This window comes from Rattus rattus, chromosome 13, assembly GCF_011064425.1.
Source record: "Rattus rattus isolate New Zealand chromosome 13, Rrattus_CSIRO_v1, whole genome shotgun sequence".
NCBI lineage: Eukaryota > Metazoa > Chordata > Mammalia > Rodentia > Muridae > Rattus > Rattus rattus.
In genome coordinates, this window is record NC_046166.1 from 57,884,867 (window position 1) to 57,912,534 (window position 27,668).

General features: G+C 41.6%; 1 protein-coding gene across 2 annotated transcripts in view; it reads left to right on the plus strand.

Annotated features, from left to right (window-relative positions):
• Positions 1 to 27,668, plus strand: part of Unc5d (unc-5 netrin receptor D) — a 530,429-nt gene that overhangs the window by 425,674 nt on the left and 77,087 nt on the right. For both annotated transcript variants that reach the window (XM_032919094.1, XM_032919093.1), the window contains exons 7-8: positions 508 to 672; positions 18,141 to 18,173. In XM_032919094.1, the coding sequence (XP_032774985.1) occupies positions 508 to 672; positions 18,141 to 18,173 (198 nt within the window). The remainder of the gene's footprint in view (positions 1 to 507; positions 673 to 18,140; positions 18,174 to 27,668) is intronic.

Sequence of the window (27,668 nt, forward strand, 5' to 3'; positions counted from 1 at the left end):
TTTCGATGTACAACAGCAATCTATGACCCAAGAAATTCTATTTCTGTCGGTTCTGCCATTTTGGGGTTTCAGTGACCTCTTTTCATTTAACACTATCAGTTCATGGGGGTTTCACATTTTATTGTTGAGGGGATTTGGGGACTTAAAGATCAGTCTGCTCTATTCACCAGTCTAAACTGTGTAAGCCCACAACTACATCAACAGACATCCTAAAGTACAGCACAGAGTTGCCTGTCCATCAGTGATGCTCTTGGGCATGAAAGACTGGGAAAGGAAGGATCCTGACCTTAATAGCCAACTAAAAGATTCCAGTCAGTCAACCATTTGCCTAAGCTCAGTCACTGCCTTTCTCCTGGTATGGCTTTAATTAGAAAATGAGCACTTAGAGGAAAGATGCCTTGACCTCTCAGTTTGCTCTTTTTGGGGTGCAGTCTGTTTAAATGTGGGCAAGTCTTCTTAGAGCTGCTGATCCTTGTTAATGGTGGCATCTGTTGTTTTCCTTTGAAGTGGATGGCAGCTGGGAAGTGTGGAGTGAATGGTCAGTCTGCAGCCCAGAGTGTGAACACCTTCGCATCCGTGAGTGCACAGCTCCACCCCCAAGAAACGGGGGCAAGTTCTGTGAAGGTCTCAGCCAGGAATCTGAAAACTGCACGGATGGTCTCTGCATTCTAGGTAACACCGTCTGTTTGATGTTCTTGGTATTTGTGGTGATGTGCATATCTCCACATGTTTCCAGAAGAACGCCCCAATCCTTAACTGGGTTTAGTAAAACAGCAGAAAGTCAGTAACCAAAAATGAAAAGTCACATATATGTGCGTGCACGCTCGCGCGTGCACACACACACACACAAGCACGCACAGTACTGAGAAACACAAGAGTACATTCATTTTCGGTACAGATAGAGTGAGTTGTTTTTGTTTTTATCCTGTGATGTTCAGGGGATGAAAGCTTAATGCTTGTGCATACTAGATTAGTTCTCTATTACTGGGCCACATCCTTAGGCCAGACAGAGCCATTTCAAATCTTTTATTACAACCTTATCAGGCAATATTTCCAGAGAAAGAACATTTAAATTTTAAGACTTTTAGAAGCAACCACTTCTAAGTTAAGCGAGACCCTGTTACTGATTGATGTGAATTTGTATCTCTGAAGAACTTTATAAAACTTTAAATCACTTAATACATCTTCAGCGGCCAAGGTTCTCTGGCAAGGAAAACATTGCAACTGCATTTGACCAATGTGGAGGGTGGAATGAGCCCTGATGATAGAAGTTTTGCTTCACATTGGTCTTGTGTAGTAGGGAATGGAATGTTCATCTCTCAAGTCCCAGGCCTTTGTTTTATTTCTAATATCACATCATTACTACCTCCAAGTGACTCTTTTGTAAGGTTTGAAGGTATGGAAGGATTTTGTCCAATTAAGGAGAAACCATTTTAACATGGTGATTTCTTTTATTAACATGATTCCAGCCAACTCACTTGACTTCTCTTACTATAAATACCAAAAACATATCCACTTTCAGTTATTAGCAGAAGCCTATGTTGACAGGACACATCTGAGTGTTTCATGGAAGAGAGCATATACTCAAGTAACTCACACTAATATGAACTAAGCTGTATTGATATTTTATTGTTCCTTAAAACTGAGACTGGGGCCATCCCTGTCCTCTAGAACTCGGATTCTTACTTGGCTACTCCTTGCATGATATCCAGAAAAGAAATGCCACATCTTAGTTGGTCGCAATCACTTGTGAAAGTGTATGCTACTTTTCGTTAGGGGAAATGACACTGTGAGTAAAATACTTCTGGTCAATCTGTTTTTTTACATTCATGTGCCTGGGTGTTCTTGAAGGCAAGTACGTGCTAAGTGTTGCTTTTTCATAATAAATTTTCATGGTTCATGCATTGTTTAAAATGGCTAATACATTAGGATCAACACATTGATACTCACATTAACCTTTAATCCTGACACAAGTATCTACGTGTCAGACCCCATACAAGGGGTAATGATCATAGATGATATAGTCAGAAAGTTCAGTGTTGAAACTTCTGTGTTCTGCATTAAATGCACACCAGCCATCAATTTCTGCATACACTCATTAATAAGATAGTTAGGGAAATGTATTTCCAACACCTCTTGAATATCACCATGCTTTTCAGAATCATGGCTCAAGATGTGTGACTGCTTTTTCACCTTATGCACAGGTTTTGTTTTTTAACTGATTCAACTACGGTTATAGATTTCATGTGTCTTCTAAAAGATGATGGCGCTGTAGAAATGTGGCTCCTACTCGAAGTTCAGATAACTGTAGTAATAAACTTTCCTATAAAGTACATGTTGGACTTGAATATGTGGCTTTAAGCTTAGTTGCCTATGATGTAATCTGATAGTTACTCATGGGAGATGTAGTGCTTAGCACTTAATGTAAGAAATAAAGGTTATCATATGGGTGACTATGACTTGCATTGGCGCCATGATTCATGTTCATTTACCAGCTGAGGAAGAGTCCTGTTTAGTGCTGAAAGGAATGATCAGTACTGATAGTGACCTACTAAGAGTAGATCCCACTTTACACAACAGATAAAGACTACAGAGGGAGATGCTATCACAAAATACCAAAAATAAAGTAAAAATAAATGAGTATTCAAACCAATCAATACATACATAATGAATGGGGAGTAAGGGGAGGTTCTTAGGGAAGGAAAGAAGACGGTTGAAGGGAGAGAAATGAGAGTAAATTGAAGCTTTGAAGACCAACATGTCCAGAAATCTCAGTGTCCCAATGTCAAGTCCAGTGGTTGGCTAAGTGCTACAAAACCAAGACGATGTGATGTCCCAGGTCAAAGGCAGGAAGAGCTAGTATTTTAGTTCAGAAACTGACTGTGAGGACAATTTTCTATCACTTCTGGTAGGATCGGTCTTTCCTGTAAGTCATTAACTGATGAGGACTGCATATGTCAAAATGTCATGTGCTTTACTGAGTCTCCAGATTTAAAAGTTAGTCATCACCAACAATCTGACACAGAGACTAGAATAAAGCAAAACCAGATAGTTGGCAGTTCATGGCCAAGTGGATACATAAAATTACTCATCATAAATGTATATGTACTTGGGATTTTTTAGAAGAGTGTTATTTCATATTTGGGCAGTTGTTGGCCATAATTCAGACAGTGGCTTTAAGTAATTTATTGATTGAACAAAGCTTTTTGTCCCTGGACACTGACGATGTGTAGGTTTAATCAAAGAGAGGCAAATTCCTGATTACTCTGTTTGCATTTTTGCTATAATGAAAGTAAAATAGGCAGAAAGACACAAAGGCCTGCACTATTCTCAGCTTTTGAGGTGGATGCTCCGTTAGATCCCTCATAAGCCGAAAATGCAAGATGAGCTTTTCCCCTGACACTCTCTCTCTTTATTCCACTAAGGGATGCTCCAATTTCAGAATCTTTTGCCTTCATATATATGTATTAGGGCATCTGAAATATGTTTAGGACTGTAAGGACCACAGTAATCAATAGTTTTAGTGGAAAAGGTGGGGAAGAGACTAAGTTTAAAGGAGCTATATCTGCAATCTGCATTTCAATCGGGAAGGTTGCTGGTCAGAGCAGCAGGATCTATCCTGTCTTTCTAGACACTGTTCACAGAATGAGTACAATTTCACTGTCTTTCTAGGAAGCAGTGCAGTTAAATGATTATTAGTGTTACTCCACGGTATTCTTTCATACTGTCAGATGATCTTGGTGAAACTGCTGTGCTCTCACGGTTGCACCAAGAAAGGTTGGCTTTGATTAAAATAGCATTTGGCCACAGCTTTGCAAAACAGCAGCTTCTTTGAAGGATCTAGGTCATGGTTCAACGTGGGAATTTCCTTCATGCTTTTCTTTCTCCTTATGGGCCAAACATAACCCTATGGCACCTTCTTTTGGAGCTTTGACAAGGACATTGTTCAGCTCTTGGATGACCTTCAATGATTTGATTCTCTTCAGCCTTCAACAAGGTATCTGAATCTCCTCTGTTATCCTGAGGGCTCCCTTTCCCTCTCCTCCAGATGGAGCTGCGAGCTCTGAGTGATCACTTTAATATTTGGGTATGATTGTTGCTTGGTCACTTGTGGCTGAATCACAGAACCCTAGAGTGATGCTCTCATAAACGGCCACACCTAAATGCTCTCCAGAATAAAATAAATGCCTGAAGGCTGGAGAGAGTGAGACTGGACAGTTTTTGCCAAGAAACGTGAATCCATGGATCCAAGCATGCATAAACTGGACATCCAATCCTTTCATGGTTGAAATCATCATTTCAGGGAAGAAAGATCACTCTGGGCATGACTGACAGGGAAGGAAGATGCGTATGGCCATGGTTTCTTAAAGTAGGGCCTGGGTAGCCATGCTTTCTGGGCTTAAACAGAATCTTGTTGCCGTCCAACCTCCGTCCTTTCATCTTTGAAACACTTTTGAGAATCAGAGCCAGTACGGCATAACCTGTGTATGCCCATGGACAGGAACAGAAAGATTAAATGGTGGCTGTTTAGATTGATCCTATGGGACAGGAGCCACCTTCTCTGTGGCTTTTTATTCCAATAAAAAGGGGGAGGGAAGGAGAGCATTGGCTTGAGGAGATTAAATGGATCTGCTTCAGAAGAAGGGATTAGCTTCTAGACGTGTGGTGTGACTAAAGCCAGAGAAATCCCGCTGGGAACTTAAAGAAAGAGGACGCCTTCCAGGCAGTGCTACCTGCAAAGTAATCTGTTCGTTTTGTGAAGACAGAGCATAGGTCACTTCAATATTGACAGCTTGGAAAATGACGATATGGTAAAATGGCAGTTTGTTTTCATTTCTCATAGGCACGTTGATGAGGAAAGTTTGAATGGATGCTTTTTTTAAAGCCACATCTAAGATAATGACATCCAAACAATAGTGGTTCAAACGAATGTTCCCAAGGCCCAGCTAATAATACAACCGCTTTCTTTACTGAGCCATCCACTTAAATGACCTACAGGAAACTCCTGAAAGGGTGAAATTGCAATCACAAGAAAATAATGGTTGCTTTGTTACGAGTTTTCTCTGACCTCCTTGTTATCTATTACAGTAATTACCCACCCCTTCCCATTATTTAGGCCACTGAATAAGAGACATTTTATTCGAGAATAGTGAAGAGCATTTTTTATTTCCTCTTTTTTTGTGCCTGTGATTTATACAGAACAATTATTTTTCATATAAGATTATAATAGACAAGTGTCTCTTTACCAACACCAAAGTCACCTACTTCTTTCTGTGGGCAAAGGTTTAGGGATGCTACTGAAGTTCCACTTGTTTAAATTCCAGAACGGGGTTCACTGCATAGCTGTTTAGTTCCAGCAGGAAGTCTATGTAGCAAAGACATAAAAATGACGTCACCAAGATACCATCTTAATGCAACTTATTCTTAGGTGGCCCCAAAAATGTCCTATAGCTTCAAAATTCTTCCCAAGTGATTTGAAAACTGACAGAATCCCTCCCATTTCATGTGAAGTACAAAGGGGCCAGGTTTCCATGGTAGAATGCTTGCCTAGCATGTACGAATGAGGCCTTGGATTCCATCCCCTATGCTGCACACAAGTAAGAATCCAGCAGTAACTCATGTTAATAGTGCTGACTAGGTGCTCCTTTTGAACAAAGACTTGGTGGTTTGCCTTCCCGCATAACAAACAATTGATTAATTCACAGCTGCCTTTGTGTGCACTGCACAGCAAATTGGGGATGTGATTTTGCAGACACACAGGAGTCATAAGGATGCAGATCTGGGCACACAGGCAGTCATTAGGCCAGTTAGTAACAACAGCCCCCCTCACAATACCCCGTCAACATTGTCCCATTATGGGACAGCCCATAAGAAGGTCAGTATATCGTAAGCTTTCAGAAGACTGCAGGCTCAAGTTTCCACTGTGTTTAATTTAAGAAGAAAATGCAACATAAACATTTCAATCCTCAGGTGTCACAATGGAAGTATTCCTTGAAATTCTAGAAGCTGACACTTTTTGCCTTTTCGCCTTCTGCTTTATGAGAAGAAAACTCTCACTTAATGCACCATATCCTAGGTAGAATTGATCATAAAAGGGATGAAATAAATAAATAAACCGTGCAAAGAATGACCATAAACCTCCTTTATTATCTACTCAATATATTCTTTTTTTTTTATCTTGCCTCTTTCATGAGTAAAAGGGTGTCAGATTGTTTTAAGAAGTAACCCTCTTCTAAGTGAGAATGGACCTTCACCCAGTGGACCATAGTTGTTGTATGCTTTCAAAAGTCACTCCCCTTCTTATCAGCTAGCTCTGAAACATTGAAAATGCCTCTTGTCACCAGGACATTCTCCATGGTCACCTCCTTTTTTTATTCCCCATGGATCTATGCTGCCAGTAAGCTTGCCTGACAGGGCAGACTAGCTGAGAATTGCTTTCTCTGATCTCTCTTTCTCTCCTTCTATCTTCTTTCACCTATTTTTATCCACTCCTTCTAAGCATGTTGGGGTAGATTTCACCCCTCTGTTTACATACTTGTCCTGGAGTTAGGCAGACCATACTATGAGGTACTTTAACAAGAATGTATGGATGCTTGTTTACCGTGATGTCATCTCGTTAAATTTGCCCATGAGGATAATCAAAACCAAAACTGAACTATAAAGACAATGGACTCTGAAGTTGATTTAGGGCAGCAGGAAAGGACGATGCCTTCATTTACAGACCAGTTACTTACAGGAAAATGACAAAATTAGAATGTATAACAGTATTTTTAAAATAACATACAAATGAGAATAGGTTCCTATGATAATGCAAAATGAAGAAATACAGTCTGCCAAAGATTTAGAATGCTCTTAAGGGGGTAAAATATTTGTCAAAGCACCCAGAAGTTGACAGGATGTAAATCCACTGGAAGAGAGAGAGAAAACTTTTGCATCTGGCATTCCCAGTGGGCACTGTCAGAACAGTAACTCTGAAATTGAGGTTGTGGGAAGGAATAAAGGCCCAGCTTTCTGTGGTGAGGCGGCCAGGAAGAACCGGCTATCTGCATCTGAAAGCACAGCTAAAAAGCCTTCCCAGGTCCCCCGATCATGAGTTAAAACCAGTCATTCTCTTCCCAAATGACTAGAAATGGGGATGAATTCAGGATTGGGATCAATGAATCAATGGACCCAACACATGCACACACACACACACACACACACACACACACACACACACACACACACACACACACACACACACACAGAGTGGGGGAGGAATTAAACATTCACCTCATAGCTAAAGGACAGGTTAAAGAATCTAGGCCCTTTGGTCAGATCACTTGAGCTGTATTTTTGAATTCCATGAACAAAATTACTCTGAGCCAAGTTCTTGATTTTTCTAAGCCTAAATGTGTTTGTCTCTAAACAAAACTTATTACATTATTAGGTGTCCTTTAGAAAAGATGCAGCCCCCAGAAGGCTTACACTCTCATATCAAGCACTCCATTTATATGAAAAGTTAAACTGCACCCTGTATAGATGACATTTAATTTTGGAAGGAAAAAAATATATTATACTTTCCATGTTCTTAGATAAAAGTAATGTGGCTTTCTGCCTATTTCATTTAAATATTTTCTTATGTGTCTGGTTAGTGCATTTCTAATAAAATGTAATGGACTCGTTAAAATGTTAAAGGGGAAGGGGTCACGTGTTCTTTACTTAAACCGTTTCTGAGTTGTAATTTGACTAACACTGTCAGTTTAGAAAAGCAGTGTTTAGGAGAACCTGCAGAGTTGTGAGTATTCTTAAAATTCACCCTTCCTCAGCATTTCTGTTAAGCCACTAAATGGATGTCTCTCAATATTATAGCCTTAATTGACCTAAAGATGTAGTGTCTAGCAGGAGACTGGACAGGTGACTGACTCTAAAGGCCACATCCAGCTCTGTCATTTTATGACGTTAATAATAGTTAGGCATATTAAGGAGAAGGCTCAGGAGAAAGACGACGCACTGCCAGCCTGGCTGGACCACAGGTGAAAATGAACGACCCCACCATCCCAGGAGAGGGATTCCCTGGTTAGCAGAGACACAGGAAGCACCCTTTTTCTAACAATTTGACAGCGAAGGAATTGTACAAAGCTACCCCACATTTTTCAACATAAACTCAAAACCCCTTTGTTATGGGATGGAAGGGGGGATCAAATTAGCATTCTTGGTGTCTTTTCTTTTGTTCATTTGTTTCCTTATAGTTCACACGAACTGCTTCCAGTAGCTGCTGATAACCGTAGTCCTTTTCTGTTAGGGAAGTTTCTAGCATGTAGACTTGTCAAAAAAGGGGGGAGGGGGGACTCGTTCTCTGAATTACCGATTCGACATTAACAGTGTTATTAGCTTAAGAGTCAGCTCGACAAAACTCTGTGCTAAGAAATATTCATCCGGACTGGAGAAAGATTTAATAACTGAACTCATAGAAGTCTTGGGCTGTGAAAGAAATGGCAAGTACTCCGTGGCGGAGGTGATTTAAAACTGAGCAATCTTCTCTACAAAATTCAGTGGCCTCCAGGGTGTGCTGAAGGAAGCAAGTGAATGGAGATAGAGGACACCTTGTATCCTGGTTCTACTTCCTCCCTTTGACTGCATATTAAAGATGTGTGTGTCTTCAAGGGAACTTGAAACAGTGACCCATGAACTGAAGATGTGGGTCTCATGACCTCTTTTACCCTTTGAGACTTCTCCAGAATGATGTCATCAAAGGAAAAGGGATGCAAGTAGTCTCAGATGTTCATTTCACAACAACGTTAGTGTTAGATGGGATGGAAAATTACCAATAACACCTAGGAAAATACAATAGGGAACAAATGTCCTTGAGCTAGGAGTCAAGATTCTGTGGTATCAGTTCAGATGTTTGTTAACCAGCTGTGACCATGGGCAAGACTCGTGACACTGCATCCTGTGAAATAATCACACAATGATGTCAAAGTTCCATGGATGCTCTGAAAGTTGAAAATAATTTTAGACATATGGTATTGATTTCATATATGTGTGTGTGTGTGTGTGTGTGTGTGCGCGCGCGCATGCACGCATGCATAAAACACATATATCATATGGAAATGAGTAAGATGCCACTGAAATTTCAGGATTCAAACTTTTGTATTATTTTGAGAGTTTAATCTCATGCTTTCACACATCAAGTTAAACATTTGAGAGGCCGTTACACTGAGTAGGAGGCAACGTTTTTAAATGTTTTATTGGTTGTTTTATTTATTTACATTTCAGATGTTATCTTCCTTCCCCTGTTTCCCCTCCAAAAACCTCCTATTCCCTCCCCTTCTCATTCCCCTTGTTTCTAAGACAGTGTTCCCCACTCACACCCCCATTCACACCTCCCCATCCTAGCATTCCCCTATGCTGGGGCATCGAGCCTTCACAGACCAAGGGCTTCCCCTCCCACTGATGCCAAACAAGGCCATCCTCTGTTATATATGCAGCTGGAGCCTGGGTCCCTCCATGTATATTCTTTGGTTGGTGGTTTAGTCCCTGGGAGCTCTGTGTGGGTCTGGTTGGTTAATATTGTTGTTCTTCCTCAGAAACTTGAACATAATACTACCTGAGGGCCCAGCTACACCACTCCTGGGCATATATTCAAAAGATGCTGCAACATATAACAAGCACACATACTCCACTATGTTCATAGCAGCCTTATTTATAATAGCCAGAAGCTTGAAACAACCCAGATGTCCCTCAATAGAGGAATGGATGCAGAAAATGTGGTACATTTACACAGCAGAGTACTACTCAGCTGTTAAAAACAATGACTACATTAAATTCGCAGGCAAATGGATGGAACTTGAAAAATATCATTTTGAGTGGGGTAACCCAGTCACAAAAGAACACACATGGTATGTATACACTGATAAGTGGATATTAGCCCAAAAGCTCAGAATACCCACGATACAACTCACAGGCCATATGAACCTCAAGAAGAAGGAAGACCAAAGTGCAGATGCTTCAGTATTTCTTAGAAGGGGGAACAAAATAATCACGGGAGGTACAGGACAACTTTTAACTGAGAAATGAATTTCCCAACCCCAGTGAAAGAGGACACTAGACTCTCTCAGGACCCAATTATGGAATTAAGGGTCTTAGCACCTATTATTTTATACAGATATAGATATATAGATCTAGTTACAATATATGTTTACAATACTTATTATTAAAAGCTACCTGGTGGCCATTTTACTGCTTGTGCTTTAGCAAAAGTGACTGGCCTTGGTGGAACAGGCCTGTAACCCTACCCTTAGGGAAACTGAGGCAGGAGGATAGCTCAGAAAAATCACAAAGTGAGAAAAGGGTGAGGGAGGATGTTTGAACTAGGGCTCCTCAGATTATAGTTTCTCCCCAAGAAGTCCTTTGTGAGCCGAGCTCTATCACCCACACATAGCAAGTGGTCAGATGTATCTAAGCTGTGGGTAAGTCACTGTAGCCTTCCGGCACCCTTCACTGCATTCCAGATTCTCCCTGGGGTCTGGTGAAGCTATCAGTTAAAGTTGTTATTTCTACTCTGTGGCCTGAATGTTTGCTACCTGAGCGCTTGTGAGATATCATTACTGGCCAATTAGCATACTCAGCATCCCTTATAAGAGCTACTACTCTCTGTACAGATTTCAAATGTACAGTGTAATAGGGACTGTGGTCACAAGGGGGGGGTGCATTTCATTCCAGAACTTTCTGATCTAACCACACTGGAGCTTTATACTCATCAGCCGTCGCCTCTAGCCCTTGACTCACCACTAGGACCAGCAGCACCACTTCCTAGTCTGAGTTTGACATTTTTAGATTCCGCATGGAAAACAAACCGTGCAGTATTTGTCTGGCTGTGGTTGCCTTACTTCACTTAGAATAGGGTCCCCAAGTCCTTACATGACATGGGGAGTGACTCCTCTGAAAGCTTGAACAATATTCTGCCATGCGCCTGTATGATATACCATGTCTACGTATATGTATATCCCGTTCTACCAACTGTCCGTGGCATTTTCTGTATCCATTTCTCAGTGGGCATTTTAATAGTTTCTGTGTCTTTTTTGTATTGTGAACAACTCTGAAATGAACATGAATACAGTTAATTATTTACTCAGTATGCTAATTCTGCTAGGATGTTGATTAATACTTAAAATATCAGGATATCACGTCTGGCTTAAGTGATCCTTTGCTCTGGACATTTTATTCCATTTTTGGCACTTTGCTTCATTGACCTTTTGCAGTGGTATGGATAGAGTGCAAGGTGTTTTGTGTACTAGCCCAGTTCTCACGCTCTGAGCTGTATGTCAGCCTGTGTGCACTTTTGAATGGGTGCAGATGTTTATGGCAGACAAATGCAAGGGGATGAAGGGAAAGCATTCCTGTCCGAGAAGGGAGTTGCAGTCTGCATCCTCTCTGAGAACAGAGCTGGAACCCAGCCTTTTGCCACTTGGAAAAAACAATTTTGAGCAGAGAGGTTGCAGAAATTACAGAAAGGCTTTGTAGAAGTCTTGGAACATGAGTACCATCACAGAAGCAAACCAAAGCATAGACTAACTGAAAACGGAGGGAGCATTGTGGACGCTTGTGTGTTTTTAAGTGAATGAAGTCATGGACCACCTGGCTTTCTGTTACTGGCTTAGTTCAAGTCCATCTATTGCCGCAAGTGACAATATTGTGGCTTTTTAATGGCTGAATCATATTTGATTGTGTGACCACAAAATGGTCACCACAGGCTATGGAGAGTAGGGAGCTGCATAGATGGCTTCCATATGCCATGTTATAGCTAGAGAAGAAGAAAGGGATCTGATGTTAACGTGGAAATAACCAGCAAAAGTAACGTGCTGTTTTGAAATAGCTAAAAGATGGTATTTTGAATCTTCTTATATTAAAGAAATGATAAATGCATCAGGTTAATGGACGTGCGGATTACTCTGCAGAAGGCAAGCCCCCTTCTGTTGAAACCATTTTCTACCACATAACTAAGTACAGTTATATATGAGTAAAAAGCAAAACTCACGTTGACATGGAGTCTAGGAATTTAAAGTATTTAGTTCAAAATAAAATATGGAAACACAACTCGTGAGAATAGTTATTAAAGACATGTATTTGGATCTTAGATACAGTATTTGGGACAATAAAGGAGGAGAGGAACTCTCACCTCCTAAGTGAACGCCAATCATGAGCTATAGCTGAGGGCAGTGATAGAACCATTCTCACCAAGTATGACAAGCATGGGCTGTCTGTGCTAGTGCCCTCTGTCCTTACCTAATTAGCATCATGGGATCTTGGATAATTCCATGAGAGGTGGAAGATATCAATGGAACTGTTTTTCACCTACTGATGTTGGGAAGCTCGCGGGAGATAGGAATGAGAAAGAGAGGCTTTGACCCATCTTGTGATAAGGTAAATATGTGACCTTGAGTCTCTCTCTGCTTCTCCCCCTCCCCAAACTTATCAGGAAAGCAAAAATGAAGGATTCAGACACACACACACACACACACACACACACACACACACACACACACACACACACACAAAACTCTCCCACCCTTATATTCTGCATTTTGCTCATTAGGCTGGTTTAGAGTGCACACAAATACCGGTAGCTGCATTTCTGTATGTTTGAACAACAGAATCCTCACCTGGCCCAGCCAGCGTCTGCCTGACACTCAGGCACTGCAATGTGTCCAATGTCAAGCAGGCCTCCTATTTGTCTAATTCAGTGCTAATGCAGGCTTTAGGAAGGCCCTGGGACTTCCTCCAGCCTTGGGCAGCATTCATGGGACATAAAGCAGGCTGGTAATTATCTCTTGGTATCAGGAAAGAGGTAATGCTTGAGTAAATGAAATACACACACTGATAATCAATAGCTCCAGCCTCTCTTTCCTCCCATCCACAAATAATGAAGCATCTTTTAATCAGCTCCTCTGAGTGATTCGTTTTGCTTTTGCATGTGTGTGTGTTTATAGTATGCTTGGGTATGCATTTGATTGTGTGTCTGTGTATGGATGGGATGGGGGTAGGGCAGCATATAGGACCAAGATCAAATCAAGTATCTTCCTGGATCACTCCTCAGTTCATTTATTGAGGCAGGACCTCTCACTTGAACCTGAAGCCCATCAATTTGGCTAATCTCTCTCTCCAGCTTGCTCCAGGGATCCCCTCCCCCATGCTGGGATTGCAGGTGGACCATATACGTGCACACCCAACATATATGTGATGCTAGAGAATCAAACTGACATCCCCACATTTATTTGCAGTGGCTTGCCAACTGCCCTCTCCTCTTCCTATGGCGCTACCCTTGCAATGCCACATAGACTCATCATTCTCTAGCATGGTATATTCTAGGAACCTGTAAATGACAGGCATACAAGAGTTCAAAATATAGAAAATCTAAGCGTATGAAACCACTAGATTTAAAATAAAACTTATTCTGAGTTTTATGGACTGTAAACTGTCCCAGCTGAGCAGAGTAATTAGTAATGTCTGCTAATGAAGCAATCACCAGAGACCCCAGGATCTGCATCTCTGAATCAAGAGGCTTTTCTGGGAAACTATAATAGGAGGGGCGTCCCAGAGAGAGGCAATGCCATGAACTGAACTGAAGCTCACGGTGGAGCTAAAGAGTTGATAGATTTACCACATGCACAGTTGCCCAAGTTTAGGTCAGGAGCTCTTGAATCGGATCCGTAGTTGGTGGATGAGACCTCGAAAGCAGAACAGTGGGGCTATGGTCTAAGTTGACAAAGAACCAGGGTTAAATATTGCTTGCTGAGGCTAGAAATTGTGTAACAAATAAGGAAACAGCAAGGGTGTGATAAAAAATAAAAGACAGATTATTCTATATTTTGGTAAACCGAACAAAGTGAATTACAGTGAAAGGGTTAATATGCATATTTTCGGGTCAGAAAAGGTTTCAGAGAATATTCTCTTCAAGGAAGGAAAGCGGTCTTTGGAAAGGGAAATGAAGTAAAAGAGGTTAAGTGTTGACTATTGGGTCATGCTTGGGTTGCAGTCTGGGGAAAGAGCTGCTGGTGGCTACACTGTGTTGATCCTATGAGGCTCAGAGGCCAGGCAGACCCTGAGAGCAGGGTGTGAAACCCAGCCGCCCAGGTGCCATAGCATCCCCCGTCCACAGCATCTGACGAGTTGTGGGGTTGGAGATGATGTCCATCTGTCCAGGGCTGCTGCCTCCTGAAACCCGCTCCCTCCAGTCCCCAGCATGGGCGTGGGTTGCTTACGGCTGGCTACATTTGGTTTCTAGTAGGGGCTGGGTGCCAGGGGGCAGCCTTATAAATAGCTCTCGAGAACAATGGGGTCCATGAAAACGCTTGGGAGGGAAACTCAATGCGAGGGGAAGAAGCAAAGACTAAATTAAGGGAGAAGAGAAAAGAATCATCATCGAAAGTCAAAAAGGAAAGTGCTCCCTCCTCCCTCCCACCCCTCATCCCTCCCTCTCATATACACCTTTCTTTACACACATACATACTGGCATGGGGTGGGAGGCACGAAACCGTATTTACACCGTAGTAAATAATGACAAAGGCAGAAAGAACAGTAAGCTATGAATTTTCTATGTGCAAATGATAATGTGACTGACTGGAAATTCCCTACACTTTCATGCTACCACATATATAAGCATACGTATGTATTTTCATATTATATACGTCAAAATTAAAGAAAAACCTAAACATTCACACCTGGCCTAACGCTAGCAGCGATTATCCTGTCGTAAATCTTTCTCTTCCTTTGTGCCTATCTAGACGGCTTAGTAAGTAAACAGCAAACGTGGTGATTTTTCTAAAATACGCTTCTAAATAAGGCAGGGTTACAATTATGTACCATCAATTTCCTTCTTTTTAGCCCCCCAGGGCTTAAGTCAGATTTTGGGAAGTGGCTGTGAATTCCCCAAACTACTGCTTAGTGGCTACTGGTTCCAAACTTCACTATTCCAGTGCTCATCAGGTAGAAAACTAACTTTCCCAGACCTGTCTGTGTGCTGCCACCTCACAGCCCCTTAGGGAAGCAGACACTAACTGGTGTTGACCACACAGGGTCCCTGATTTCTTGCCAGCAAGTAGTGGTAATCACAAAAACACAAACCCCAATTAATCAGGAGCTCTTGGAGTGGGGCCCAGGCATGGGTGTTTATTTTAAAAGCTCCCCAGGTGATTCTAATGTGCAGCCAACATTAAGAACCATGGTCCTAATGGATTAATTTACTAGGGGGGCATTTGAATATGGCCTTTGGAGAGGGGGAAATTAAAGTGGAGAGGATTTGGTTGACCAAGGCCAAGTTGTTTCGTGGCCTTGAGCTTTGTGAGAGAAGGATTATGCAAAGAGAATAAAACTGCACCGTGGAGTGGGCCTAGCCTTCAAAGCTGGCGAGGGCAGTAGATGGGCTTCCTTAGTGTACACAGAGGGCTTATGTCAGGTTCAGTGTTTTACTGAGGAAAATGCTGTGCTCTGGTGGCTTCCTTTCAAGGTATTCCTATTACAAAACACAGCAGAACCTGATTTTAATGCTAATGCCAGGGGACTGACAGATTTCAGCCCCATAGCTTTCCTGTTTTTTCTACAAGACTCTGATTGATTTGATAGGCACGATGGTTGGTAGAACGGTGGCCTTTTGAGGCTTTTAGACACTGCAGCCGGAAACCAGTCTGAAGAGCTTTTGTTCCCATATCATAGGTTGCGCTCTGGAAGACTAACAATGGGTAGATGGAAGCAAAGGGTCCCCAGAGAATTTCCAGATCCCATTCGTCTTCTACCTATCAAGAAACTAAGCTCTGACTCAGTTTGTTCTCGCTATAGCAGAGACCTAAGACCAGAGTGAAGTTCCCGACCTGGCGTTGTGATCTGTCTCCAAGCAGTAGCAAAAAAGGTCAACATCATGAACTAATGGGTTCATAGCCATCATCACATGGTGAATTGACTTCAGCCACCCCTTATTGCAGGTAGTAAGCCAAACCTAGGGCAACCCTATGCATCCCTCTTAAACCTGAGTAGGAAACTCTGAGGGCATTTCTATGCCTGGTTTACTTTAGGAGCACTGAAGTCACATGGAAGGCACGTGGAACCCTTAGAGACCAAGGCCAGTTCATCCCCCAAATCTGCTTTTTAAGCACCAATTACCTTGGCACTGGAGCTGAGTCAGAGGGGAAATGCAAGGTTCCTGCCAAGTGTGGACTTACGGCAGTGTCTCTGTCTCCAGACCTTAACCTTTGGCTTCTTGGTCGTATTCACTTACTTCAGAGCTAATCCCTACTAGAATTCTACCACCCCACTTTTCTCACAGCTTGGACATATTCAAATGAGCTTTTCTGAGACTCCATCCTGTATCTTGCCTGTTTTAAAGGGTGTTCCAGTTTAATGTCCGTTCTCATGGTTCGGAAGAAAAATACTGTTGAGTTCTAAACAGGCGTCTCCCATCTCCTCTTGCGGCTGTAGCAATGTATTGCATTTAAGTGTCCTAGCCCTCGCCTGCTGGTCTCGCAGTGCCTTGCCGAATCGAATGCTTTCAGATGCTTTGCAGTTTAGCAAAATGGAAGCTCAGCTGAACCCACCAAAGTCATTGCCTTCTGATCCTTGAGAGCAGTTGCATCTGGGCTTTCCCAGCTGCCACCTGCTTGCTCTCAGGGACCTGTGTCAAATCTGTGCAGCGAGGGACACGCAAGTGTTCTTCGAAACCTGAACGAACATCTCGAGTAAGCATGTCAATATAAATAATACATTGCCTCCCCGGAAATTGTTCATTTGAAGACAGTACCTTCTGCTGTCTGAATCTCCCTACTATTAAATGATCCGCATACAGGAGGATGGTTTGCATCTAGCTTGTAATGTCTCCTTCTGTAACAGGTCAGACGGCTAAACACACAAAGCACACTGCACTTATGGGCTGAAAGAACCCTCTGCCAAGATCAATATGAAATTCAGAAGTGGGTTTAGTTAGTAGAAAATTCCCGGGCAAACTCTGAGAGCACAGTACCTTATCTGCCTGGGAGGGGTTACTGTGCAGTCTGTCAGATAATATTTAGGAAGTTCTAAAATGTGTAGCATGCTGTTGTTTGATTCCTTTAAAACCATAATCCACAATCCGTAATCCTCACTCAGGACGGCTCATCTCCAGACTCACAGAGAGCAAGTCTGGGGAAGGGCACCTCTCACAGCCTAACCGATGTGACTCTGGGAATGATCACCAATGACCTTGACCTGTGGAGTCTCACGGTGTTCCCTCAAAGTCTAGAAGAGGATGGTGAGAGGGCCAGACACCCTGAGAGTGCAGGAGGCTGTGTGAAGTTTTCAATCCAACATCTTGAGAGTGCTCTGTGCTTTCTGTCTTCTACACATATGCTGCCTTCTACAGTGCAGTGGTGTTTGGCCAGAGGTAGAGCAAAAGGAAAGAAAGACAGGGGTTCTGGGAACAACAAAGGAAGCCATGTATGAGATTCAAAAGTATAAACTGGTGGGAGTCGGGATTGAAGAGTGCTTGGTGGGGAGAGAATGTTGGGAAGAAAGATTCCAGATCCCTTAGCTGCCTCCGGGGTCCTTCTCGGCTTGCTGGATATACAGTGACAGCTTCTTCACAGAGTGAGAGAGCACACTGATTAGGAAAAGAGAAAACAAAAGCCCAAATCCAAACTGCTCACAACACCACGCCCATAGCTCAGCAAGAAGTTTGGGGGCTTATATTCAGACCACGATTATTGCAAACCAGTGCAGAATCCCGTTAAATATTTATTTCCTGGTTCATTTTTCTGTCTTCATGTATAGTGAAATGCATCTCTTACCTGAGCCGGCTGCTCACTGGATGTTTAAAGGAGCAGGCTGTAAGCTCCTGTACTCATCATGCAGATAAGAATCTAGCAGAAGCAAGAGGGGAAAATATGCTAGCAAACTGGAGAGAAAAATATATTCGTAAATAAAATAATCATCATGTGGAAATATTTCAAAAAGAGGCAAATATAAGAATTGGAATGCAAAAGAAAAATGTGGGCCCCCCCATAATCTATATCGCCTGCAAATCGGAGAAAATGTATCATTTATAAAGGTCCGTGCAAAGTAATACAGGGAATAAATATATCTGCTCCATGCAAATTTATTAAATGCAACTTTCTCTTTCTCTTTCTTTCTTTTAGATAAAAAACCTCTTCATGAAATAAAACCCCAAAGTAAGTTATTTTTCCTCTTGTGAATATAATTTATTCTCATATTTGCTACATTACTGCTGTATTTGTTCAGGAGCCAAACAGAACCAAAGTCCTCTGACAGATCCAGGGCTTTCGGGGCCTCTCCTCATTGAGTTTGGAGTCACATATCGGAGGTTTAAATCAAAAAGAAATATGCACACCCTTCCCCTCCCTCAAAGCAAAAGTAAATCTCTCTTCTTGATTCTTTCTGCCTATAAGTCCATTTCTCCGCAAATGTCATCTAGGATTCTGATTTCTGGGGAGATTTATAGCATTAAAATTAATAAATATTTGTCAGTACACGCTTGCATGGAAAGCAGCTTTGTAGGCAAAAACCTGGCTCCTAGCCCTTCCAGGAAAAGGTAGGGAAGGAAGGGTTCCAGAAAATGTACACCTGGAGTCTCACCTGCTGTGGCATCCAGGGTAAATGTGTGGACCAGGAGCCAGCCCTCTATAGGGAAATAAAATCAAGTTGAGGGCTGCCGTTGGTGCTGGTATGCCATTAGTTCCCTAGGGACAGGCTTGCTGTATGAAGAGGCCTTTGGATTATTCCAGTTTTGCATCCAGAGGATTTAGAAAATGGAGTGTGTCTTAAATGGTTGGCAGCCGGCCATCGAGACATGTGGTCCTCAACTTCCACTGCACTTACGATAACCTGAAAGCCTTTTAAAAATTATGCTCCTGGGCTGTACCCAGGAAATCAAAATTGGAAGGGGGGCAGGGGCCAGAATGCAGAAATCTTTAATTTTCAGAGCTTCCCAAGTGATTGCCTTATGCAGCCAGATTGAGACCCATAGCCTCAGCACTTTCTGTCTGGGAGACAAAACAGGGCAGAATCCTGGAATGGGATGGGAACTTAATAAGTGTCACCTGCGTAGAAAAAACAATATGGGAATTACAATCCATGATGATGAGTGGATACTCCCAGGATACACAGGATATTGTGTTTAAGGAATTACATGAATTTAGGGATAAGAAAAATGTACTGGAGCTATATAAAGGAACATATTATATATGTAATACATATATATATACACATGCATATATATATGTATATATATGTAATATATATATATACAATGAGCATTGTGTGTGTTTGTATGTATGTGTGTATTTATGTATGTTGGCATTAGCATATGTTGAGGGGAGGAGAAACGTGTCTTTCCATATGCATATGTATGCATATATACCCACACCTTTATATGTATGTGTGTATATATTTGTGTGTGTGTGTGTGTGTGTGTGTGTGTGTGTGTGTGTGTGTGTGTGTATGAGAACATATCCCCAAGCTCTGAAGGAAGAACCATACAACTGGCATAAATAGCAAAAGTAGACAGCTGTCCAGCTGCTTTGGAATGTAAAGCTTGGAAAACCTGTCTGTGTCTAATTTCTCTCATTTAATACAAGGTGAATGACTTTTGATCATTTAAGTCTGCAACATTGGAATTCAAGACCTTTAGGAACATTAACAGCTTTTATTAGCTAACTTCTTTGGAAAAATAAAAAAGAGTTTAGAAGACAGACAGACCTACTTAGGTACGTTGGGGTAGGCATCAGGAGACACGAGAGGGAAATCCAGACACTTTGTTTCTGCTCCACCATAGTGCTGTGCACAGCCAGCAGTTCAGAGAGGCCGCAAGCTTGCAATTGCAGAGTTCTGTAAAATAAAAACTTCCTCGGTGTCTTTATTTACTGCTGCCAGCCGCTTGTAAGAAACTATTGGTACCTAGGCAGCATTCTTCTCGATTCATGTACCCTTGCCTTTGAAGACTGAGTTGGGAACAACTCAGCAGTGTGTGTGTGTGTGTGTGTGTGTGTGTGTGTGTGTGTGTATCTGTGTCTGCAGGTATGTTGGTATGAACACATTGAGGGGAGAGAAATCTGTCTTTCCATATGTAGTGCATGCCTGTGTTTTGACTCCTAGGGTCATAGCTGGAATGAGAGGGCACTCAGTGGCTTAGTCTCATTTACATGCATGGTTTTGTGTACCATATGACAAGACCCTAGCTGTCCATGTGGTGACCGATGAGGAGGATTATTTAGAAATGCATGTGTGTGTGTGTGTGTGTGTGTGCTTTAAGAATTAATTTCATGCTCAGTTTGTGAGTCCTGTGCCTTTCTAATTTGGTTACATCTGTACTTTCAGCCAGAAACCCCACAGAAGCCATTTCTTTCCTGTAGGGACTCCTGAATTCGTTTTTGCTTGGGGTTCTTGCTCCTACGCACCATGCCTAATTGCTGGATACTGCAGGAGAAACGCTTAAACCATTTTAATTTGTGATTTCCCTAAAAATAAATCTGTACCAGAATCAACGTGATTGCAAAAGGCTCCCAGAGGAATCCAGTCTGGGTTCCGTGAGCTGCATGGTTAGAAGTGCATTACCCAAATTCAGGCTAGGCATTCGGTGAAAGTGGGGCTGAATTTAAGACGACGTGACTCATCCCCGATGCAAAATCAAAGTCAATTATGAAGATTATTGAGAAACAACCTGCTCCTACATATAGCATCGTCTTCCACAAGTCCTGGTGGGTAGACTCCATCAGACAGAGGGAGTTTTCTACACAGTACTCGAAACGCAGACAGGCAAAAGAGCTAGCTTTGAATTGCAGGGAGGAGGTACAAAAAGGAACTGAAGTCTTAAGATGTGTGTTGGCAAGTCATAATGACAAACTGGGGAGAGTATGTGCACTGCATAGCTCATGAAAGCACTTATTGTAAATGAGATAATTTAATCAATTACGTTTCTTAATGTACTAAACCGAATGTTTCATTTTCTGCTTCTGCACATCTTAAATTATCTTCAGGTGCTTTATGAGATTTAATCATAGTTAATAGAAACTTCATTACCATCAAATGTGCTTTCAATAAATGTTGTGTAACAATGTCAGGAGGTGCGGTAAAATATAGTAGGTTCTGAATGGCAAGCACGAACCCCCAGAGTCAGACTGAAAAATGGTTGCATTCTGACAATGAGACTCCTTGGAGGCTTGGAGAACGGGGCTTGGTAAATGGCTGTAAGCTCTGGAAGGGTGGCTGGCTCTGTGCTTTCACCTGAGATGTGCACTGTTAGGATTCAGTGTTACATTAGAGTTGCATTACATGAGTACTTGCAGGGCTGGAGGGATGGCTCAGAGGTTCAGAGTACTGGCTGCTCTTCCAGAGGTCCTAGGTTGAGTTTTCAGGATCTACATAGTGGATCACAACTACCTATACCAACTCTGGTTCCAGGGCATCAGAGGCCATCTTGTGACCTCTGACGGCACTGTATGCACGCGGTGCACAGAGATAAACAGAGAGAGGCACTCACATACGTAATGGCTCCAGCTGTTTCACAGACATCGGCAGTTGAATATCTCCAAACAGCCTTAGTTCCAACATTCAAATTTTAATTTATCCTTCTCTGTCCCTGTGTCTACACCATCACTCCGTCTCTATTCTCTGCTTTAGTAAACAGTTGACCAGTCAGTCAGTGATCCGGGTCAGAAACATGGACAGGCTCTGTCTTCCTCACCTCCTGGGTCCAACCAACCACCCCTGTCTGCCTCTTCTATGCTGAAACAAATCTACCGTTCACTTGCTCCTCTCCACTTCTACTCAATCATTTCCATCCACTCACTCAGTGGTTACTTAGGAGTCCTCACTGTGTACTAAGATATGTTCTACTGAGTGGAAAATCTGCCCTAAGTACAACACATTATAGGCTCCGTAAACTTCACAGTTTTACTGAAGGGAGCTGGAATAAATAGAAATGTCAGAAAGTGCTTGGCAGTGAAGTGACATGTGGTGAAGTAGGGTGAGGACCTTGGGCAGGCTTTGAGGGAAGGTTGACTCTTTTTCACTAAACTATGCAGAGAAAGACTCTATAATTTAGTTGCATTTCAGAATGACAGTAGAATCAAGATGTCAGGGGTCTGGGGTGCCTGGGGTTGGGGTGAGTATTCAAGTGAGTGGACTAACAGGAGATGAAGGCTCTGAAGAGAGAACTTGCTTGCAGGTTCTCCAAAGACCTAAGAAGGCAAGTTATGCACAGACATTTTAAAAGAAGAGTACTAGGACTAGTTAAAAGTACTAGTAATGGTCAAGGACTCAAAGGTGAGAGGGGAAACTCCATTGCAGTGCAAGCCATCATAAAGACTCCATAAAGACTTTGACCTTGACTCCATAGTAAGGGAAATGCCATGGGGGTTTTATTTAAAGCAACATGAACATGACCTAATATTTTCAAAGATAGATGGTAACTTCAGTGTCAAGCGTAAACCTATAGGGAACCGGAGCAGAAGCAAGGACATCCATTACAACCGTAATCTGTTATGCCTAGGCTCCTAGACTGATCTAGGTTCAAGATGAGTGTGGCTCAAACTGGATGGGAGATAACAATATTTAGGGGAAAGGTCATATTTTGAACCCAAGGGTTTAATGATAGATTGATATGAAAAACAATGACGTTTTGGGTTTTTTTCAAACTTTGGGGCTATGCTTAGGAAGGATGGTGTTGCCATTACTGACACTAGGGAAATACAGTGTATAACTTTGAAAGGAGAGCTCAGAGTTCATTTTGAGAATCCTTTTAAAGTATCTGAATGGAGAGTAGAATAGGAAGCCAAGTACATGAGCCTGGAAGGCAGAGAAATGCCCTGGCTGGTGATTGCATTTGGAACTCGTCAGTGCCAAGATGATATTTAAAACCAGCAGGTGGATTGAGGTCAATGTATAAAGAATATCAAGACATAAGAGCTGAGGATCAGACTTGGAATGACAGCCAGCGTTAGATGTAAAGGAGGTCAGAGTTACTGCAGAGAAGAAAAACCACAACTACAGTAGTAAGAGAAGAGCCGAAGGGAAAGAGAAGGGTCCAGAGTCCTGTTTGGTATAAATACATAAAATCACATCTAGACTGATCACATGATGGTGGAAACAAAACTCTCCAAGGGACAAAAAGAAACAGGAAGGAAGGAGGGAAACAAAATATATATATATATATATATATATATATATAGAGAGAGAGAGAGAGAGAGAGAGAGAGAGACAGACAGACAGACAGACAGACAGACAGACAGATAGACAGATAGACAGACAGAGAAAAGGAGGGAAGGAAAGAGAGGGAGAGAGGGAAGGAGGGAGGAACATAAAAATTAATATTTTTTAAATTACATTAAATATATATAACTTATGTTTTACTTTTGTTGATGTTGTTTGCATCCAACCCACCCAAGGTTTTCTGTTTTAGTTAAGATAACATTGTCACGCTAAATTATATTTTGATTGTTCATTGAAATTTTCATACATCTACCTATACAGTGTATTTTGATCATATTTATCCCAGTTAGTTTTGCTCATGTGCTCCTAGATGTGGGCCACCCACTAGGGCATTGACATTGTTCCAGCAGCCACATCCTCAGAGGAGAATGGTTATCACTCACTCAGCTGTCATCGAGTGCCAGTGGCACCTCAGGAACCCTCCCAAATCCATGCTGAACTTTAACTGGTTTGATCTTAGGTAAGTCTTGTGCAGGTAACTGTGAGTTGCTGTATGCAAAATCTGTGTCATATCCCGAAGTCAGCTTTTTTCTCTATTTTCAGCTCTTAATTATTTTCCTAGCCTCCCTTCTGCCATGTTCCTGAGCCTTGGATAGGTGTGTGGATTGACATATATTGCTCATCCACAGCTTGGCAAGTCCAACTATTATGAATCTTTGTATTAATGGCAACCTTCGTCTCCTACTCCCTCAGAAAGATTCATTGATCATAAGTGGAGAGCAACACAAATCTAATCGTTGCAAGCATAAATATTGAGAAGACAGTTTGATAACATGATCATCTAGTAAAACAACAGTTTTCCTCCTAGAGTCTAGGGTCCCCCCAAACATGGGCTTTGACCAGCTCTACAGTAGCAAGCATGAAATCCTTCCTGTCATGTGGGCCTTCTATCCAATTGGAAAGCAGTTGGTTGCCTCCATAACCATCATACCACTATTACTTCAGTAAGAGCATCTTACTTGGAAGGCAATAATGGTAGCTTGCAGGTTCCTGTGCTGAGTAAGACCAGTGATGTATTTTACTCCTCAACAGCCTACCTAGAACCTTCTGACACAATATAAGTGAGTCATCAGACAGAGTTTCCTGGTTGATTAAGGCTAATATCTTTATGTATTGCATCCAAAGTAAATGGTGTTTTCAGCAATAGAGTTTTAATGAATAGCAATAGTTTGTGTTATTTTAGGGGCCTATGGGGGTCTTCCTGACCAATAACAGATAGAGAGGCACCCTGTTACTGGCCCTAAGATTTTCATCTAAAAACCATGTCTTCTGTCAGCAGGAAACTCACAAATGGGACTTTTATTCAACACACACATACACGCATATACACACAAATATATACATATGCACATGCACTTATTCACAAATATATAGCCATGGCATTTTAACTGTTATACAAACTAGATTTCCATATGGCTTCTTCGAATATCCTTAGCTTTGGCTAATCTACTCCCTAAATTTTTTGATTTAAGACCTGGTCTTCACTATGTAAGCCTGACTTAGCTTCCTGGTTGCTAGAATTACAAATGAACACCAATGTAGAGTCTTATTTATCATTTTATTTTTTGCCTTTACAATATTGCCACATTCAAGAAAATATTTGTTGAGTTATTGTTTTGAGCCTTCCTATTAATTCTTTACTGAGAATTTTGTTGTTAAAGTACAAAATCAAGAACTTTGTTTCCAGGTAACCAAATGTATTCATTCATGCAGTAGGTGTTTGTGACATACAAATAGTTGTGGCTCAGTGAAATGTGCAGGAAAAAAATCACAAGTGTATTCTCCTTACAATGTAATACAAGATGAACAATGAAGTCTTTGAGAAAAGGGAAAAGAAGGAAGTTGAAGACTCACCCACCTAATCTACAGTGCGAAACAGCCCACATACTTGTATCCTGAAATAATTTCTACCAGATAATGGCATGAGTGTATACCTAAGGTCTGGAAACTAGAACCCTCTTCTTTTTACTCAAGAAATGTCCATCCTATGTATCAGTTCACAGTGCATTGCCTTGCAGAGTTACTCAGAAGATGGATGCTCAGTAGTTGCTTAGTACGTGGCCATCCTGCCTCAGGCTGGAGATATGAGTAGCACTTTCAACTGTCAGAATTGTCTTGGGTCCATTCCTTTAAGTCCTCAGCAGATCCCTGGGCCCTTGTAAGCTAGCACGAGGCTCCTAGCTTTGGTGCTATTCTTCCAGCTACACTCTGAAACACTCTCTCCCTTATTTTGGCCATCATTTTTCCTCATCCCGTGCTGATTATTTTCAATTACATAAGTACAGCACTTTCCACAAATTGCATGATTTGCTTTGTCCTTCACAATCATTCTTCCTTTAAATCAATTCAGCACATATATGTGTGCAACATTTGTAATTTTCTTAGCATTTTCAACTTTTTTTTTTACTATCTGATTTTAGCCTTTTACAAGTGTATGCTTTTTCATACTACCATTTTCCATGATTTCAGTGGCTCTGTCCTTAATGGAAATAATAGGATTCTGTTCATTAAATACCCCAGTACTGAGCAAAGACACAGAGTGTCTTTCATTGATGGTGATGGATCGGTGTATTCTTTAGCATCAGTATAGCACCAGGATACCCACTGCAAATGGGAATTCACAATCACTCCATCCCCAGTGCACTCAAATTTATAGAGTTGATGTCTTAGATGGTCAGAGAATGTCAAAGGCAACATTCAAATCACACTCTTCAGTCTCTTTTACCTTGTCTTTCCCCCATTACTAAAAGCACAGTACTTTTGATGTTCAAAAATAGAATAACCAATTAAAATGCAGGAACACAGGGCCATCTACTTAAGTTTGAATTCTGGGTAAACACTTCATAAATAATTTTTAGTGTAAATACATTGGAGGTATTACATGGAAAACATTTACGTAAACATTGCTCGTTATTAAACTGAAAAATTTAGATTTACTTCTACATTAATTGGGGGCAGGTCTCAAAGCTATAGTCTTGGCTGGCCTAGAACTTGCTAGATAGAGCAGGCTGTCCTTGAACTCAAAGAGATCCATCTGTCTCAGCATCCTGGGATTAAAGACATACGCCATTGCTCCCAGCTAGTTCTGTACTATTATTCATTACATCTAGCACCCATGCTTAGAGAACAGAAACGTGCCTAAATATTCATAAATTATATGGTCTTTATTGTCAGTCTTGGATGACTAGGTAGGATTAAAATACACATTATAAAAGAGACTCTTTCTTTAAGAGTGAAAGTGCAAGTGAAAACTCCCAAGATTTGATGAGAGTATGGCGCATGTGAGGAAGAATAGGTGAAAAGTATTGCAGTACTGGATGGGGCAGAATACTGCAGGAATTCCACCAGGGAAGACTCAGTACAAAGAAACAAGCAGGTGGAAAGTCTGTAAGTGGCAGTGCCAGAATAGCATTTTACATTCTTGTGTAATTGAAGACTGGGACAGGGAGCAGGAGTATCAGGCAGGAGAGGTTGGGCAATGCGGGCATTAGAAAAGTTGTCTTTCACTGAAAATAGGTAGTAACAGACAGTGTAGATTCCTTGAGACATGCGCAAGAAATCAAGTGATTTAAGTGAGCCAAAACAAAATCAAAGATGATTCTTGTATCTTACACCTGGTCACTGGTGGTATCGTTAACAGAAAAAGAGAACTTAGAGGGGAATTTTTTTCGTGTCCAAAGACACAAGAATGACAAATCCTTAAACCAGATGACAAATGTGAGACCTCAGGCCACAGTGCAGGTAATTGTGTCCAGCAAACAAGAAGACATGAGCATGGGTCTTCCAGGAAGATTGACAGATCTTTGCCTGAGTCTGGGCAGGACCAGGGGGTAGTTGGCACTGTCTGTATGTGAGTGATTATACAATTAGAGAGACTGAAAATGGAAAGGGGACCAACAATGGAATATTATAGCCTGTACTTAAAACCAGGAGAAAACAAGTTCTTTGCTAAACGGCAGTTGAGGAGCAGGTAAGAAGACCAGAGGTGAAGGGTCATGCATTCAGTGACAGGCTTCGGATAGCTTCGTCTCACTTTGGAAACGTGACAAAGATACTCACTGCTGACGAAGAGGCAGATGCGTTTCAGAGTGAAATGGGGCCGTGGGTGGATATAGACATGAAGGGGTAAGAGACATGACATGATAAGGCAGAGGGACTTGGTTTCAAAAGTTATCATACAGCCTGCCTATCAGCTAGGCATATGTGATAAAGGATGCCAAGTAAATTCTGATAAGGATCTGTGGATTGGATACCTGGCATTCTGGAAAACTGGAAAATATAGCTACATATAGATATGGAGCCTTTAGGGTGAAGAACAAGGAAGATGGGTGAATGATGGGCATCCATACTCCTTTACCTGGAGAAACTCAAGAGCTACTATATTGTGCTTGCTTAAGGATAAGAAAATGGGAACATTTCCCATGGATTGTGGAATTATT